Source organism: Telmatherina bonti, assembly GCF_933228915.1.
Source record: "Telmatherina bonti genome assembly, chromosome: 22".
Classification (NCBI taxonomy): Eukaryota; Metazoa; Chordata; class Actinopteri; order Atheriniformes; family Telmatherinidae; genus Telmatherina; species Telmatherina bonti.
Window position 1 is genome coordinate 29,106,100 of NC_136631.1, and position 19,330 is coordinate 29,125,429.

Consider the following 19,330-nt stretch of genomic DNA (forward strand, 5'->3'; position numbering starts at 1 on the left):
ACCACAGACAGGTAGAAATCTTAAATAACTGCCCTGCTACAGACCACAGACAGGTAGAGATCCTAAATAACTGTCCTGCTACAGACCACAGACAGGTAGAAACCCTAAATAACTGTCCTGCTACACAGACAGGTAGAAACCCTAAATAACTGCCCTGCTACACAGACAGGTGGAAATCCTAAATAACTGCCCTGCTACAGACCACAGACAGGTAGAAACCCTAAATAACTGTCCTGCTACACAGACAGGTAGAAACCCTAAATAACTGCCCTGCTACACAGACAGGTGGAAATCCTAAATAACTGCCCTGCTACACAGACAGGTGGAAATCCTAAATAACTGTCCTGCTACAGACCACAGACAGGTAGAAACCCTAAATAACTGCCCTGCTACAGACCACAGACAGGTAGAAACCCTAAATAACTGTCCTGCTACAGACCAGACACAGGTGGAAATCCTAAATAACTGTCCTGCTACAGACCACAGACAGGTAGAAATCCTAAATAACTGCCCTGCTACAGACCACAGACAGGTAGAAACCCTAAATAACTGCCCTGCTACAGACCACAGACAGGTAGAAACCCTAAATAACTGTCCTGCTACAGACCACAGACAGGTAGAAATCCTAAATAACTGCCCTGCTACAGACCACAGACAGGTAGAAACACTAAATAACTGCCCTGCTACACAGACAGGTGGAAATCCTAAATAACTGCCCTGCTACAGACCACAGACAGGTAGAAACCCTAAATAACTGTCCTGCTACACAGACAGGTAGAAACCCTAAATAACTGCCCTGCTACAGACCACAGACAGGTAGAAATCCTAAATAACTGTCCTGCTACACAGACAGGTAGAAACCCTAAATAACTGCCCTGCTACAGACCACAGACAGGTAGAAACCCTAAATAACTGCCCTGCTACAGACCACAGACAGGTAGAAACACTAAATAACTGCCCTGCTACACAGACAGGTGGAAATCCTAAATAACTGCCCTGCTACAGACCACAGACAGGTAGAAACCCTAAATAACTGTCCTGCTACAGACCACAGACAGGTAGAAACCCTAAATAACTGTCCTGCTACACAGACAGGTAGAAACCCTAAATAACTGCCCTGCTACAGACCACAGACAGGTAGAAATCCTAAATAACTGTCCTGCTACACAGACAGGTAGAAATCCTAAATAACTGTCCTGCTACAGACCACAGACAGGTAGAAACCCTAAATAACTGCCCTGCTACAGACCACAGACAGGTAGAAACCCTAAATAACTGTCCTGCTACACAGACAGGTAGAAATCCTAAATAACTGTCCTGCTACAGACCACAGACAGGTAGAAACCCTAAATAACTGTCCTGCTACAGACCACAGACAGGTAGAAACCCTAAATAACTGTCCTGCTACAGACCACAGACAGGTAGAAACCCTAAATAACTGCCCTGCTACAGACCACAGACAGGTAGAAATCCTAAATAACTGCCCTGCTACAGACCACAGACAGGTAGAAACCCTAAATAACTGTCCTGCTACAGACCATAGACAGGTAGAAATCCTAAATAACTGCCCTGCTACAGACCACAGACAGGTAGAAACCCTAAATAACTGCCCTGCTACAGACCACAGACAGGTAGAAACCCTAAATAACTGTCCTGCTACACAGACAGGTAGAAATCCTAAATTACTGTCCTGCTACAGACCACAGACAGGTAGAAACCCTAAATAACTGTCCTGCTACAGACCACAGACAGGTAGAAACCCTAAATAACTGTCCTGCTACAGACCACAGACAGGTAGAAACCCTAAATAACTGTCCTGCTACACAGACAGGTAGAAACCCTAAATAACTGCCCTGCTACACAGACAGGTGGAAATCCTAAATAACTGCCCTGCTACAGACCACAGACAGGTAGAAACCCTAAATAACTGTCCTGCTACACAGACAGGTGGAAATCCTAAATAACTGCCCTGCTTCAGACCACAGACAGGTAGAAATCCTAAATAACTGCCCTGCTACAGACCACAGACAGGTAGAAACCCTAAATAACTGTCCTGCTACACAGACAGGTGGAAATCCTAAATAACTGCCCTGCTTCAGACCACAGACAGGTAGAAATCCTAAATAACTGCCCTGCTACAGACCACAGACAGGTAGAAACCCTAAATAACTGCCCTGCTACAGACCACAGACAGGTAGAAATCTTAAATAACTGCCCTGCTACAGACCACAGACAGGTAGAGATCCTAAATAACTGTCCTGCTACAGACCACAGACAGGTAGAAACCCTAAATAACTGTCCTGCTACACAGACAGGTAGAAACCCTAAATAACTGCCCTGCTACACAGACAGGTGGAAATCCTAAATAACTGCCCTGCTACAGACCACAGACAGGTAGAAATCCTAAATAACTGCCCTGCTACAGACCACAGACAGGTAGAAATCTTAAATAACTGCCCTGCTACAGACCACAGACAGGTAGAGATCCTAAATAACTGTCCTGCTACAGACCACAGACAGGTAGAAACCCTAAATAACTGTCCTGCTACACAGACAGGTAGAAACCCTAAATAACTGCCCTGCTACACAGACAGGTGGAAATCCTAAATAACTGCCCTGCTACACAGACAGGTGGAAATCCTAAATAACTGTCCTGCTACAGACCACAGACAGGTAGAAACCCTAAATAACTGCCCTGCTACAGACCACAGACAGGTAGAAACCCTAAATAACTGTCCTGCTACAGACCAGAGACAGGTGGAAATCCTAAATAACTGTCCTGCTACAGACCACAGACAGGTAGAAATCCTAAATAACTGTCCTGCTACAGACCACAGACAGGTAGAAATCCTAAATAACTGCCCTGCTACAGACCACAGACAGGTAGAAACCCTAAATAACTGCCCTGCTACAGACCACAGACAGGTAGAAACACTAAATAACTGCCCTGCTACACAGACAGGTGGAAATCCTAAATAACTGCCCTGCTACAGACCACAGACAGGTAGAAACCCTAAATAACTGTCCTGCTACAGACCACAGACAGGTAGAAACCCTAAATAACTGTCCTGCTACACAGACAGGTAGAAACCCTAAATAACTGCCCTGCTACAGACCACAGACAGGTAGAAACCCTAAATAACTGCCCTGCTACAGACCACAGACAGGTAGAAATCCTAAATAACTGTCCTGCTACACAGACAGGTAGAAACCCTAAATAACTGCCCTGCTACAGACCACAGACAGGTAGAAACCCTAAATAACTGTCCTGCTACACAGACAGGTAGAAATCCTAAATAACTGTCCTGCTACAGACCACAGACAGGTAGAAACCCTAAATAACTGCCCTGCTACAGACCACAGACAGGTAGAAACCCTAAATAACTGTCCTGCTACACAGACAGGTAGAAATCCTAAATAACTGTCCTGCTACACAGACAGGTAGAAATCCTAAATAACTGTCCTGCTACAGACCACAGACAGGTAGAAACCCTAAATAACTGTCCTGCTACAGACCACAGACAGGTAGAAACCCTAAATAACTGTCCTGCTACAGACCACAGACAGGTAGAAACCCTAAATAACTGTCCTGCTACACAGACAGGTAGAAATCCTAAATAACTGTCCTGCTACAGACCACAGACAGGTAGAAACCCTGAATAACTGCCCTGCTACACAGACAGGTAGAAATCCTAAATTACTGTCCTCCTACAGACCACAGACAGGTAGAAACCCTAAATAACTGTCCTGCTACAGACCACAGACAGGTAGAAACCCTAAATAACTGTCCTGCTACAGACCACAGACAGGTAGAAACCCTAAATAACTGTCCTGCTACAGACCACAGACAGGTAGAAACCCTTAATAACTGCCCTGCTACAGACCACAGACAGGTAGAAATCCTAAATAACTGTCCTGCTACAGACCACAGACAGGTAGAAACCCTTAATAACTGCCCTGCTACAGACCACAGACAGGTAGAAACCCTAAATAACTGTCCTGCTACAGACCACAGACAGGTGGAAATCCTAAATAACTGTCCTGCTACAGACCACAGACAGGTAGAAATCCTAAATAACTGACCTGCTACACAGACAGGTGGAAATCCCAAATAACTGCCCTGCTACAGACCACAGACAGGTAGAAACCCTAAATAACTGTCCTGCTACACAGACAGGTAGAAATCCCAAATAACTGTCCTGCTACACAGACAGGTGGAAATCCTAAATAACTGTCCTGCTACAGACCACAGACGGGTAGAAATCCTAAATAACTGCCCTGCTGCACACCACAGACAGGTAGAAACCCTAAATAACTGTCCTGCTACAGACCACAGACAGGTAGAAACCCTAAATAACTGTCCTGCTACACAGACAGGTAGAAATCCTAAATAACTGTCCTGCTACAGACCACAGACAGGTAGAAATCCTAAATAACTGTCCTGCTACAGACCACAGACAGGTAGAAACCCTAAATAACTGTCCTGCTACAGACCACAGACAGGTAGAAACCCTAAATAACTGTCCTGCTACAGACCACAGACAGGTATAAATCCTAAATAACTGTCCTGCTACACAGACAGGTATAAATTCTAAATAACTGTCCTGCTACAGACCACAGACAGGTAGAAACCCTAAATAACTGTCCTGCTACACAGACAGGTAGAAACCCTAAATAACTGTCCTGCTACAGACCACAGACAGGTAGAAACCCTAAATAACTGTCCTGCTACAGACCACAGACAGGTAGAAACCCTAAATAACTGTCCTGCTACACAGACAGGTAGAAACCCTAAATAACTGTCCTGCTACACAGACAGGTAGAAACCCTAAATAACTGTCCTGCTACAGACCACAGACAGGTAGAAATCCTAAATAACTGTCCTGCTACACAGACAGGTAGAAATCCTAAATAACTGTCCTGCTACACAGACAGGTAGAAACCCTAAATAACTGTCCTGCTACAGACCACAGACAGGTAGAAATCCTAAATAACTGTCCTGCTACACAGACAGGTAGAAACCCTAAATAACTGTCCTGCTACAGACCACAGACAGGTAGAAATCCTAAATAACTGTCCTGCTACAGACCACAGACAGGTAGAAATCCTAAATAACTGTCCTGCTACAGACCACAGACAGGTAGAAATCCTAAATAACTGTCCTGCTACACAGACAGGTAGAAACCCTAAATAACTGCCCTGCTACACAGACAGGTAGAAATCCTAAATTACTGTCCTGCTACAGACCACAGACAGGTAGAAACCCTAAATAACTGTCCTGCTACAGACCACAGACAGGTGGAAATCCTAAATAACTGTCCTGCTACAGACCACAGAAAGGTAGAAATCCTTAATAACTGTCCTGCTACAGACCACAGACAGGTAGAAACCCTAAATAACTGTCCTGCTACAGACCACAGACAGGTATAAATCCTAAATAACTGTCCTGCTACACAGACAGGTGGAAATCCCAAATAACTGCCCTGCTACACAGACAGGTATAAATCCTAAATAACTGTCCTGCTACACAGACAGGTAGAAATCCTAAATAACTGTCCTGCTACAGACCACAGACAGGTAGAAATCCTAAATAACTGTCCTTCTACACAGACAGGTATAAATCCTAAATAACTGTCCTGCTACACAGACAGGTAGAAATCCTAAATAACTGTCCTGCTACAGACCACAGACAGGTAGAAACCCTAAATTACTGTCCTGCTACAGACCACAGACAGGTAGAAACCCTAAATAACTGTCCTGCTACAGACCACAGACAGGTAGAAACCCTAAATAACTGTCCTGCTACACAGACAGGTATAAATTCTAAATAACTGTCCTGCTACAGACCACAGACAGGTAGAAACCCTAAATAACTGTCCTGCTACACAGACAGGTAGAAACCCTAAATAACTGTCCTGCTACAGACCACAGACAGGTAGAAACCCTAAATAACTGTCCTGCTACAGACCACAGACAGGTAGAAACCCTAAATAACTGTCCTGCTACACAGACAGGTAGAAACCCTAAATAACTGTCCTGCTACAGACCACAGACAGGTAGAAATCCTAAATAACTGTCCTGCTACACAGACAGGTAGAAACCCTAAATAACTGTCCTGCTACAGACCACAGACAGGTAGAAATCCTAAATAACTGTCCTGCTACAGACCACAGACAGGTAGAAATCCTAAATAACTGTCCTGCTACAGACCACAGACAGGTAGAAATCCTAAATAACTGTCCTGCTACACAGACAGGTAGAAACCCTAAATAACTGCCCTGCTACACAGACAGGTAGAAATCCTAAATTACTGTCCTGCTACAGACCACAGACAGGTAGAAACCCTAAATAACTGTCCTGCTACAGACCACAGACAGGTGGAAATCCTAAATAACTGTCCTGCTACAGACCACAGAAAGGTAGAAATCCTTAATAACTGTCCTGCTACAGACCACAGACAGGTAGAAACCCTAAATAACTGTCCTGCTACAGACCACAGACAGGTATAAATCCTAAATAACTGTCCTGCTACACAGACAGGTGGAAATCCCAAATAACTGCCCTGCTACACAGACAGGTATAAATCCTAAATAACTGTCCTGCTACACAGACAGGTAGAAATCCTAAATAACTGTCCTGCTACAGACCACAGACAGGTAGAAATCCTAAATAACTGTCCTTCTACACAGACAGGTATAAATCCTAAATAACTGTCCTGCTACACAGACAGGTAGAAATCCTAAATAACTGTCCTGCTACAGACCACAGACAGGTAGAAACCCTAAATTACTGTCCTGCTACAGACCACAGACAGGTAGAAACCCTAAATAACTGTCCTGCTACAGACCACAGACAGGTAGAAACCCTAAATAACTGTCCTGCTACACAGACAGGTGGAAATCCTAAATAACTGTCCTGCTACAGACCACAGACAGGTAGAAACCCTAAATAACTGTCCTGCTACACAGACAGGTAGAAACCCTAAATAACTGTCCTGCTACAGACCACAGACAGGTAGAAACCCTAAATAACTGTCCTGCTACAGACCACAGACAGGTAGAAATCCTAAATAACTGTCCTGCTACACAGACAGGTAGAAACCCTAAATAACTGTCCTGCTACACAGACAGGTAGAAACCCTAAATAACTGCCCTGCTACAGACCACAGACAGGTAGAAATCCTAAATAACTGTCCTGCTACAGACCACAGACAGGTAGAAATCCTAAATAACTGTCCTGCTACAGACCACAGACAGGTAGAAATCCTAAATAACTGTCCTGCTACACAGACAGGTAGAAACCCTAAATAACTGCCCTGCTACACAGACAGGTAGAAATCCTAAATTACTGTCCTGCTACAGACCACAGACAGGTAGAAACCCTAAATAACTGTCCTGCTACACAGACAGGTGGAAATCCTAAATAACTGTCCTGCTACAGACCACAGAAAGGTAGAAATCCTAAATAACTGTCCTGCTACAGACCACAGACAGGTAGAAACCCTAAATAACTGTCCTGCTACAGACCACAGACAGGTATAAATCCTAAATAACTGTCCTGCTACACAGACAGGTATAAATCCTAAATAACTGTCCTGCTACACAGACAGGTAGAAATCCTAAATAACTGTCCTGCTACAGACCACAGACAGGTATAAATCCTAAATAACTGTCCTGCTACACAGACAGGTATAAATCCTAAATAACTGTCCTGCTACACAGACAGGTATAAATCCCAAATAACTGCCCTGCTACACAGACAGGTATAAATCCTAAATAACTGTCCTGCTACACAGACAGGTAGAAATCCTAAATAACTGTCCTGCTACAGACCACAGACAGGTAGAAATCCCAAATAACTGTCCTTCTACACAGACAGGTATAAATCCTAAATAACTGTCCTGCTACAGACCACAGACAGGTAGAAACCCTAAATAACTGTCCTGCTACACAGACAGGTAGAAACCCTAAATAACTGTCCTGCTACAGACCACAGACAGGTAGAAACCCTAAATAACTGTCCTGCTACAGACCACAGACAGGTAGAAACCCTAAATAACTGTCCTGCTACAGACCACAGACAGGTAGAAACCCTAAATAACTGTCCTGCTACACAGACAGGTAGAAACCCTAAATAACTGTCCTGCTACAGACCACAGACAGGTAGAAACCCTAAATAACTGTCCTGCTACACAGACAGGTAGAAACCCTAAATAACTGCCCTGCTACAGACCACAGACAGGTAGAAACCCTAAATAACTGCCCTGCTACACAGACAGGTAGAAACCCTAAATAACTGTCCTGCTACAGACCACAGAAAGGTAGAAATCCTAAATAACTGTCCTGCTACACAGACAGGTATAAATCCTAAATAACTGTCCTGCTACACAGACAGGTAGAAATCCTAAATTACTGTCCTGCTACAGACCACAGACAGGTAGAAACCCTAAATAACTGTCCTGCTACACAGACAGGTGGAAATCCTAAATAACTGTCCTGCTACAGACCACAGAAAGGTAGAAATCCTAAATAACTGTCCTGCTACACAGACAGGTATAAATCCTAAATAACTGCCCTGCTACAGACCACAGAAAGGTAGAAATCCTAAATAACTGTCCTGCTACACAGACAGGTATAAATCCTAAATAACTGTCCTGCTACACAGACAGGTAGAAATCCTAAATAACTGTCCTGCTACACAGACAGGTGGAAATCCCAAATAACTGTCCTGCTACACAGACAGGTATAAACCCTAAATAACTGTCCTGCTACACAGACAGGTATAAACCCTAAATAACTGTCCTGCTACACAGACAGGTATAAACCCTAAATAACTGTCCTGCTACACAGACAGGTAGAAATCCTAAATAACTGTCCTGCTACACAGACAGGTAGAAATCCTAAATAACTGTCCTGCTACACAGACAGGTATAAACCCTAAATAACTGTCCTGCTACACAGACAGGTAGAAATCCTAAATAACTGTCCTGCTACACAGACAGGTAGAAATCCTAAATAACTGTCCTGCTACACAGACAGGTGGAAATCCCAAATAACTGTCCTGCTACACAGACAGGTGGAAATCCCAAATAACTGTCCTGCTACACAGACAGGTGGAAATCCTAAATAACTGTCCTGCTACAGACCACAGACAGGTAGAAACCATAAATAACTGTCCTGCTACACAGACAGGTAGAAATCCTAAATTACTGTCCTGCTACACAGACAGGTAGAAATCCTAAATAACTGTCCTGCTACACAGACAGGTGGAAATCCCAAATAACTGTCCTGCTACACAGACAGGTGGAAATCCTAAATAACTGTCCTGCTACAGACCACAGACAGGTAGAAACCCTTAATAACTGCCCTGCTACAGACCACAGACAGGTAGAAACCCTAAATAACTGCCCTGCTACACAGACAGGTAGAAATCCTTAGTAACTGTCCTGCTACAGACCACAGACAGGTAGAAACCCTAAATAACTGCCCTGCTACAGGCCACAGACAGGTAGAAATCCTTAATAACTGTCCTGCTACAGACCACAGACAGGTAGAAACCCTAAATAACTGCCCTGCTACACAGACAGGTAGAAACCCTTAATAACTGCCCTGCTACAGACCACAGACAGGTAGAAACCCTAAATAACTGCCCTGCTACAGGCCACAGACAGGTAGAAATCCTTAATAACTGTCCTGCTACAGACCACAGACAGGTAGAAATCCTTAATAACTGTCCTGCTACAGACCACAGACAGGTAGAAACCCTAAATAACTGCCCTGCTACAGGCCACAGACAGGTAGAAATCCTTAATAACTGTCCTGCTACAGACCACAGACAGGTAGAAACCCTAAATAACTGCCCTGCTACAGACCACAGACAGGTAGAAATCCTAAATAACTGCCCTGCTACACAGACAGGTAGAAACCCTAAATAACTGCCCTGCTACAGACCACAGACAGGTAGAAACCCTAAATAACTGCCCTGCTACAGACCACAGACAGGTAGAAATCCTAAATAACTGTCCTGCTACACAGACAGGTAGAAACCCTAAATAACTGTCCTGCTACAGACCACAGACAGGTAGAAACCCTAAATAACTGCCCTGCTACACAGACAGGTAGAAACCCTAAATAACTGTCCTGCTACAGACCACAGACAGGTAGAAACCCTAAATAACTGTCCTGCTACACAGACAGGTAGAAACCCTAAATAACTGCCCTGCTACAGACCAGAGACAGATGGAAACCGTAGATAACTCTGTGGAGATATTCTCCCAGTCTGCACTTGGCTACAGTCTGGTTTCAGTATGTGGAGAGCTTCAGCCTTTGTCATGTTGATATTCTCATTTTTTTGGCTTCTATAGATACTCTGAGAAGTTCGAAGGACTGAAGAAGCTGAAAGAGAAGAAGGAAAAGCTGCAGCAAAGGTAAAACACAGTTTTGGGAAGAAAACTAATTTGAGTTAATCACGTCAGTGTTGTTCATCATGCCATAGAAAGATAAAACATGTCTCCATATGTGTTGGCAGTGTAATAGAGGCCATGGAGAGGAGGCTCCAGGCTGATGAGATGGTGAGTTCAGACATGTCAGAGTTCATATCATTCAACATGAATCTCTAAACGGCCATGACTTGGTTGGATTATGTGGTTACTGATGTTATTATTCCCTAAATTTACATCAAAAGCCCAGCTGGTTGTGCAGCAGCTATATTCTTCACCCATCCAGTGACATACGCTGATGCCAGGCTCTTTCTTTCAGAAGTGGAAGATCATGTTGTGTAAGATAAAGATCGAACAGCTGAAGGAGGCGGTTGCCTGGGGCAACGAGGAGGTGAAAAACGGTAAGTCTGAAGGATCTGGATCATGTGATCACATCATATGTGGACAGAGCTCAGTGGCCTGATTAGGTCTCAGTCAGCTGCTCTGATGCCAATAAACCACTTTCCAACATCAGAGCCACCATATTGAGATGATTCGCCTGTAAAACTTTCTGTGGATTGTTTTTTTCCTCCTGAAAGTCCAGGTCAGTAAAACCTTCAGCTGAAACAAACCATGTCTTAAGCATTTTTCCACTGGTCCCGCACTGGTCATAGCATAGTTTTCCACTGCTGTTTGATTTCCGGTGGGCAAACATCTGATTTTGACGTGTTTTTACAGACAAGGAGCTTCTTGTTCACTCTCAAGAGGATGCTCAGCGGCTGCAGCGTCGGGCTGGACGTCATCAGGAGAAAAGGGATAAGATCGAGCGACACAACCGGCGTCTGGGGGAGTTGCTGGAGAGACACAGCCGAGAGCATCAGAGCAGACTGAGCCAACTGGCGGCGCTCAGGCGAGACCACATCCTGGAGCTCACCACCCACATTTTCCCCATGCAGGAGGAGAAGCAGGGCAGCAGGTCTGCACAGAGGACACAGCAGCCGGCAGAGCTTACGGCTTGCGAGCTAAAGAGGAGACAAACGCTATATATACCAGTCAGCTTCACTTACAAACACATACGCTCATTCTTTTCCACTTCCACACCATAAAATGTCAGAAATTACAGATTGCTTTCCTTTCTCAATAATCCAGAGCATGTAGGAACTATTTTCTCAGTCTCCTTCGAGCGGGGAGTCATATGAAGATGATGCTGTCCTCTCACAAGAGGACCATGTCATTATTCAAGTTCAAGAAAAAAAATCCAATATTACCAAACTTCTATTTGAACTTTTCATAGTTCCCACCGAAATCAAATGCAGCGTCAGTCTTATCAGCAGCATGTACATTATTAGTTGTACTGCCAGTCCTGGCTTCACTTCACAGTATACTCCTGTCCAGACACCTCACAGCCTTTCTGCTGACAAACCGTCTTACATTCGGCCTGATAGAGGTCATAGTTGAAACCCTTAGTACAACATCAGGATGGTCACCACTCCACCTGGTTCTGCGTTTACTAAAGTACATGATGGAGAAAAGCTTCTGATAGAGATATGTTCTTCCTGGAAGGCACATCACACAACTAAACACCAGCAAGGTCAAAACCCAGTCGCTCCGTCTCGGAGTCTCCAGGCCTCGGTTAGCAGGTTAGATGTCCATGTGACAGTCCAGGTAGAGACTGAACCTGTACGGCCTGTTAGGGAGGGTTGCAGGAGAAAGTCTGTGGCCTCCAGGTGATGAGCGTTTCCTGTGTCCCTGTGTTCGTCCATCAGAGACCCCGCAGATGTGATAGCAGAGTGTGACCCCGCCCTCACCTCCAGCACAGTGACCGAGCTGGCCGAGGCTCGGAGAACAACATACCTGTCGGGTCGCTGGATCTGGGACGACCAGAACGGCGAGACCAGCATCAGCATCACAGGACCCCCTGTGGTGTTGCCCAGCAACGGAGACTGCTCAGCTTACTACAGCTGGGTGGAGGAGAAGAGTTCCAGTCAGGGTCCAGGTGAAGAGTCCTTCACCTCTGTCCGCTTTCTATTCCTTTGTTTTGGGTGCCACCGCTGTAAGAAGCACACATAGGGCTGGGCGATATGGCCAAAAAAAAAAACTCAATTTCCGATTTTAATCGATTTTTTATTTTTTTTATTTTGTTTTTACTGTAAAGAAAAAGGAAAAAAAAAATTACAAATGTCAAAAGTTATTCTTTTTCAAAAATGCTTTTATTGAGATCAGCCTAAAAGTTTACCTGAATTTAAAGTGCAACTAAACAAGCGGTTTAGATTGTAAAAAGAGATACAGGCTGATGCAGATGTAATTTTATTCTAAAATAAAAAAACTAATAAATAATAACTAAAAATGCCTCCTCTTGGAAGAAAAATAAAGATTCCTTTTTTAGAATGTTTTGACATTAAATAACCAAAACAATTTCCCACATTGGCAATGAGGGAATACAAATGAATGTTTCTTTACACTTAACATGTGTTTAGAGAAAATGGACCTCTTTGAGACAATTTAAAAAAAAAAAAATCCCTGAATGTTAATTAAAGCTATAATTCTAACATACATGTATTATTACATTCTTGCTGTTTTGTGTTTAATTTACACATTTTTGGCGAGAAAGACGAGCCTGTCGACTGCATCTGGCCTCAGACCCCTGTGGCATGTGACAACACTGAAAACCCTGCGTTTCCATCACACCTGCGCAAAAACTAAATATCGCCATAAAAACCGCTGCTATAAAAGTTTTTACAATCTCAAGAGGTGGTTTTTCAGACATTTTGATATAGAACTATATTGCAGGAGTGTAATGGAAACACTTTTTTTGCGTTCCCAGATGTGACGTGGGGGTCGGGACGAGTTAATTCCCGGTAAAGATGACGCGGCGTGGAATAAACAGCGAGTTTCAGAGTTTTAGAAAAGAAAGTGAGGGAGAAAAGCTTCGGAAATCCGAAGCAAATTTTCCGCAGCAAGTAGAAAAGCATGAAATAACACTACATACCCACTTTACATAAACCGCAATTACGAAATGTGATGCTAATGTGCTAAACATTGTTCAACGGAAACACCCACAAATCACAGTTGTTGTTTGTCGAAATGTACAAATATAATTTTTATTTTGCAACAAAATGTAATGGAAACGCAGAGGGGGCGCTTCTTGTTCGTTTCCAGCTGCCAAGTTGTTGTGTTTATGCGTTTCTGTGGGAAACCAGCGGGCTGACGTCACTATAAGGTACGGAAGCCCAAAAGGTGCTGGTGGTCGTAAACAGCAAATTCAAATTAATCGATTAAATCAATTATTCGCCCAGCCCTAGGCACGCATATTAGTATCGCTCTGCGTTTACTCTGTTTCTGCTTATTCTCCCGTTTCCTCCTCAAATCCTCCTGAGTCTTTGTCAGCACCACCACAAAAGGCAGGACTTTTAGTCTGCAGACAGCGTTCGGTTGTTTGAGGAGTTCTTCCAGAACTCAGTCATCTCTGAGCTCTGTGTCGGCTTCAGTTGCAAAATCTCCCTGTTGTAGCAACGTTAAGGGAGTTTGTTTGGAATCACACACACCTATCCAGATACAGTAATATGCAGTGACTGAGAGGAACAGGATGCATGTAATGATAATCCAGACTGTTCATTGGTTCATAATCTATACCAGTGATTAATTACTGTGGACATATAGAGGCGCGCGTCAGGGCTTCCTGCTGAGCTGCTCTGAGATTCACTTTTCTCAAGGTTAACCACATCTTTCAGAGACCACAACCAGAAACTTCTGCAGACTGGTCTGCACTGCTTCAGTAGTAGGAGAGAACAGAACTATGTTGTCTACAGCCAGACACGCCGTGGCGTAGCGGCCATTGGCCTGATGGAGGCCAGGTGGAGGGGCCTCCATGTACAGGAGGAAACCCGTTCCACACTTGCAAAGGTGTGCAGATGGTGGAGGCATGTGCTACATAACATGGATAAATAGATACTTTATTCATCTCATCCATCCATCTTCTACTGCTTATCCTGGGTCGGGTTGCGGGGGCAGCAGCCTAAGCAGGGAAGCCCAGACTTCCCTCTCCCCAGCCACATTTGCCAACTCTCGGATCCCGAGGCGTTCCCAGGCCAGCCGAGAGATATAATCCCTCCAGCGTGTCCTGGGTCTTCCCCGGGGTCTCCTCCCAGAGGGACGTGCCTGGAACACCTCACCAGGGAGGTCCAGGAGGCATCCTGACCAGATGCCTGAGCGACCTCAACTGGTTCTTCTCAATGCGGAGGAGCAGCGGCTCTACTCTGAGCCCCTCCCGGATGACCGAGCTCCTCACCCTATCTCTAAGGGTGAGCCCGGCCACCCTCCGGAGGAAACTCATTTCAGCCACCTGTATACGAGATCTCGTTCTTTCGGTCACGACCCACAGCTCATGACCATAGGTGAGGGTAGGAACGTAGATCGACTGGTAAATCGAGAGCTTCGCCTTCTGGCTGAGCTCCTTCTTCACCACGACATACCGGCGCAGAGTCCGCATTACTGCAGACGCCGCACCGATCTGCCTGTCGATCTCACGCTCCATCCATCCCTCACTCGTGAACAAGACCCCGAGATATTTAAACTTCTCCACTTGAGGCAGGACCTCACTCCTGACCCGGAGAGGGCAATCCACCCAATTCCGGCTGAGGACCATGGTCTCAGATTTGGAGGTGCTCAGATCCCAGCCGCTTCACACGACCTCTTGCGAATCGCTCAAGTGAGAGCTGAAGATCACGGCCAGATGAAGCCAACAGGACCACGTCATCTGCAAAAAGTAGGGACCCAATCCTGAGGCCACCAAGCTGGATCCCCTCAACACCTCACAATAACCAATAAGTTATGAACAGAATCGGTGATAAAGGGCAGCCTTGGTGGAGTCCAACCCTCACTGGAAACAAATCCGACTTACTGCCGGCAATGCGGACCAAGCTCTGACACCTGTCGCACAGGGACCGGACAGCTCGTACAAGGGGGTCCGGTACCCCAGACTCCCGGAGTACCCCCCGCAGAAGCCCCCGGGGGACACGGTCGAACGCCTTCTCCAGGTCCACAAAGCACATGTAGACTGGTTGGGCAAACTCCAATGCCCCCTCCAGGACCCCAAAGAGGGTATAGAGCTGGTCCACTGTTCTGCGACCAGGACTAAAACCACACTGCTCCTCCTCAATCCGAGATTCGACTGTCCGGCGGACCCTCCTCTCCAGGACCCCTGAATAGACCTTACCAGGGAGGCTGAGGAGTGTGATTCCCCTGTAATTGGAACACATCCTCCGGTCTCCCTTCTTAAAAAGGGGGGACCACCACCCCAGTCTGCCAATCCAGAGGCACCATAGGTTATACCATGGTCAGTGACTACTGGCTGCATGTTTTTTAATAAACGCACACGTAGTTCGGCGAGTTAAATCCCTATTAACATCCCTCCGTCACGGGGAAGAAACAGTAGTAGTAGAAGTAGTATTCCAGCTGTGTGGCTGATTTCTAGTCTCATTTCTATAAAAACATCTCCATATGTCTTACGTCTTCATGAGTAATTGAACACAGAATGTGGTTTCTGCAGAACTGGACCACATCAACCCGGCTCACACCATCAGTGCCGCCCTGTGCTACTCCACGCAGCTCGCCTCCATCCTGTCTCACATCCTGGACGTCAACCTGCCCAAGAAGCTCTGCAACAGGTGGGACAGAAGCCACCTGTGCAGGTGGAACGTGACCCGCTGGACGCCCAGCTCATGATTGTTTCTTTCTCTTGTTCTTAGTGAGTTTTGTGGAGAGAACCTCAGCCGGTACCGGTTCACCAGATCTCTGAGCAAACTGAACACGAACATCCTCCACCTCTGCTTCTCACAGGTCTGAAACATGAACCCGACCCGGTTTGGAGACCCATCCGGTCTCGGAGGGTGTGACGAAGGAGAACTGATCCGTTTTATTTATCTGGGTTTAAAGCATCATAAACACATTTTATATTCAGTCATTTGTAGGTTTATTTGATTAAAGCTTTCTCCATTTTAAAAATAATTTTGTAAAGATATATTTTTCAGTTTTTCTTCAGAGCTGTAAAAATGTGATTTGATGTTTCAGATCAGAGTAAATTAATCTCAGTTTATACTGAGCTGACAAATAGCACACACCTGTCATCCTTTGTGTTTGTGTGTGTGTTCAGCATGTGGACAGCGAGAAGCTCCACCCCCATCACACCCTCCGGAACATCATGTTTCTGGTCTCCCCTGACAACGACAACCTGGGCAGGTAAGAGATGACGTCGGACGCGTGATTGGACAGAGTTTAGTGCGTTCCAACAAACAGCATTTTACCATAGAAAACGCAATAATGGATCAGCTTATAGCTGTTTTTAACAGTTTATGAACATTTTACAAATAAAAAAAATGAACTAGGTTTGCTGTCATTTTTATCTCAGAAGATGCATTTTAACTGGTTTTAATATATTTATAGTATTTATTTATAGCCTCTACATCTGAAGTATTTTAGATAGGGCTCCATGTTTTTGCCTTTTAGCCGGAAAAAAGCAATGAGAAACACACAAATATGTAATATTTTACATAATATGGAGCTGATGGGGTTGAATCAGACGATCAAACACACACACACTTGTAGCCTGCTGAGCAGGTGGGTGGAGCCTGCTGTATGTGGGCGGGGCCTTTTGAGCGGGTGAGCATGGCCTACTGGGCATGTGGGCGGAGCCTCCCTAGTGTGAACTGATGTGGAAGGAAACCAGTGTTTGGTTGTCTTCTCTGTCCTCCACACTGTGGTGCACGACTTCAGCTTCCACCGAGGGATCGATTTTATGTTCTTCGATAATGTTGCGGTCTCTAGACGAGGAGCAGTGTGTGTGTTTTATTAAAACACAGTGTGTGTGTGTGTGTGTGTCTTTTATTAAAAGACTCACACTGTGGGTTACTGTGAAAAGATGCACATTGGGGGAGGGTTGCATTCTTTCTGACTTCCTGCTGAGGGCCAGGAAGTGGGCACGGACGAGGTCAGCATCTCCGCTGCATCTGCACGCCTGGACGCGCACGCTGCCAGTACGCCGTCAGCACGCTGTTCTGACGCCGTCAGCGATCAAGCTCCATGAGATAAGAGCGCGTTGGGGTGTGTGAAGGTGTGTGTGCAGCCAGCGCTCATTAATGTTAACGTGACGTGAACAGAGTGAACAGATGGATGTTACATGCATGTTCTTTTCAGGTCAGTTTACAAGTTTCAGTCTGACACTTAACAACATGATGTGATCCGTATTGATCAGACAGCTAAGATTTGATCACTATTGATCAGACAGGTGAAGTTTTTCACCTCTAGGTTGTAGGGCTGTGACGATATGCTTTTGTCCAGATTTGATTTAAATGGCGATTCTCACAATTGTTTGATATTGATGATTTTTGTAGAATAAAAACAAAATAAATGTATAAAACTTCTTTATTTCACTCTTCATTTTCCTTGATTTTAATTAGGAAAAAACAACCCAGTAGCCAGACCGTCATTCTTCTACTTTAACGCCCAAGAAGACAAGTTAAAAGATCAATAAAAACTATAAAAATGACAAAAATTTTATAATGAATTTTTTTTTTTATTTATTTGGGGGGGAAAAAGTTTTTACCAAAAAATCTATTTTAAAATTGTGAAGCAAAAAAAATCCAGATTTTCGATTTTTCGATTTGATTTTCCCACCCCTTCTAGGTTGGGTAATCAGATATGTTTGCAGAAATGTCCACTCTAACGTTCCATTCATGTTTGATGGATGTGAAAGTGAAACGCAGATCTAAACCTCACATGAACTGGAGTTTTGAAGAAACTCTGAAGTAGCTGAGAATGAAAGCTGATAACAGCTTCCACCTCTGGTTCAGGACTGGTCCGTTTGAAGTGAGTGCTGATCTGGAGGAGTCCATGGAGTTCGTGGAGCCGGAGGCGGCAGGACCGACGGAGGAGAGCGGGGACGAAGTGGTGACGGACGAGGAGACGGACCTGGGGACAGATTGGGAGACGGTGCCCAGTCCACGATTCTGTGACATCCCCTCTCAGGTAGGGAGACTGAACTCATCCTGGTTCTGGTAGATGCAGAGGCAGATTCATTTCCGTTATAAAACAAACCATTGTGTCCTACTTTCAACTCCTTGACCGGCAGACAATTGTTAAAACACAAAGACCCACCGCTAATTAAATATGTAAATATGTGAAGTGTTTTACATTATCGTTGTTTTTATCATTTCGTTGTTTACATGACATTATATTTTAACATATATGAAAATGACCATGACACTTATTATAATGCAGAATAGAAAAAAAGCTTTTTCTGGAGGTAGAGCTGTGTGACGTTAGAATCAAATGGCCGCTTTGGCAAGCGCCTGAACATACTGACAGTAAAGCACTGTCAGTATATATAGAACAGTTATTTTGGCTGCTATTGTCACCAAACTTTAACTGGCCATAGGAAAGGCTTCATGCTACAGCTACATCTGATTTTCCAGTCCGTATCTCCATCTCTCCATGTGCTGAAGAAGAATTCAGGCGAGGGAAAACTTTATGCTGGTTACAGTTATGATAAATTTGAAAGCTCGGGATAAAAACTGTTATCTTTATCTTTCTTTAGTGTTTATAAAGAGACCATGCTTTTGAATGTACTCCAAACGGTTCAAGAACTGCATCTAATCTAATGTGGGTATGTCTTTTTCAGGCGTTTTTGGCATTTGGGGAGTAACTGTTGGTTAGTTTATTCCATCAGGGTTTTTTTTTTTGTTTTCTTTTTGTTTTTGACCCCAGCCAGCATGCAGATGTGACGTTTCCATGGAGACATCGTGTTTTCAGCCTCAGCTGTCAGATTCTGAGGCTAACATGAATGTATGAACAGATATAGCAGCATAAAGAGCAACCAGAAGAAGACAACAGGCATTGCTGTTCCTATTGCTGTTACTA

At 44.6% G+C, this 19,330-nt stretch overlaps 1 protein-coding gene across 1 annotated transcript in view; it reads left to right on the forward strand.

Annotated features, from left to right (window-relative positions):
- The window catches only part of atg14 (autophagy related 14), a 35,712-nt gene that overhangs the window by 14,901 nt on the left and 1,481 nt on the right, over positions 1–19,330 (forward strand). Inside the window, exons 2-10 of the mRNA XM_079262482.1 lie at positions 10,364–10,426; positions 10,528–10,570; positions 10,758–10,839; positions 11,156–11,393; positions 12,184–12,413; positions 15,966–16,083; positions 16,165–16,255; positions 16,569–16,654; positions 18,265–18,439. Of these exons, the coding sequence (XP_079118608.1) occupies positions 10,364–10,426; positions 10,528–10,570; positions 10,758–10,839; positions 11,156–11,393; positions 12,184–12,413; positions 15,966–16,083; positions 16,165–16,255; positions 16,569–16,654; positions 18,265–18,439 (1,126 nt within the window). The remainder of the gene's footprint in view (positions 1–10,363; positions 10,427–10,527; positions 10,571–10,757; positions 10,840–11,155; positions 11,394–12,183; positions 12,414–15,965; positions 16,084–16,164; positions 16,256–16,568; positions 16,655–18,264; positions 18,440–19,330) is intronic.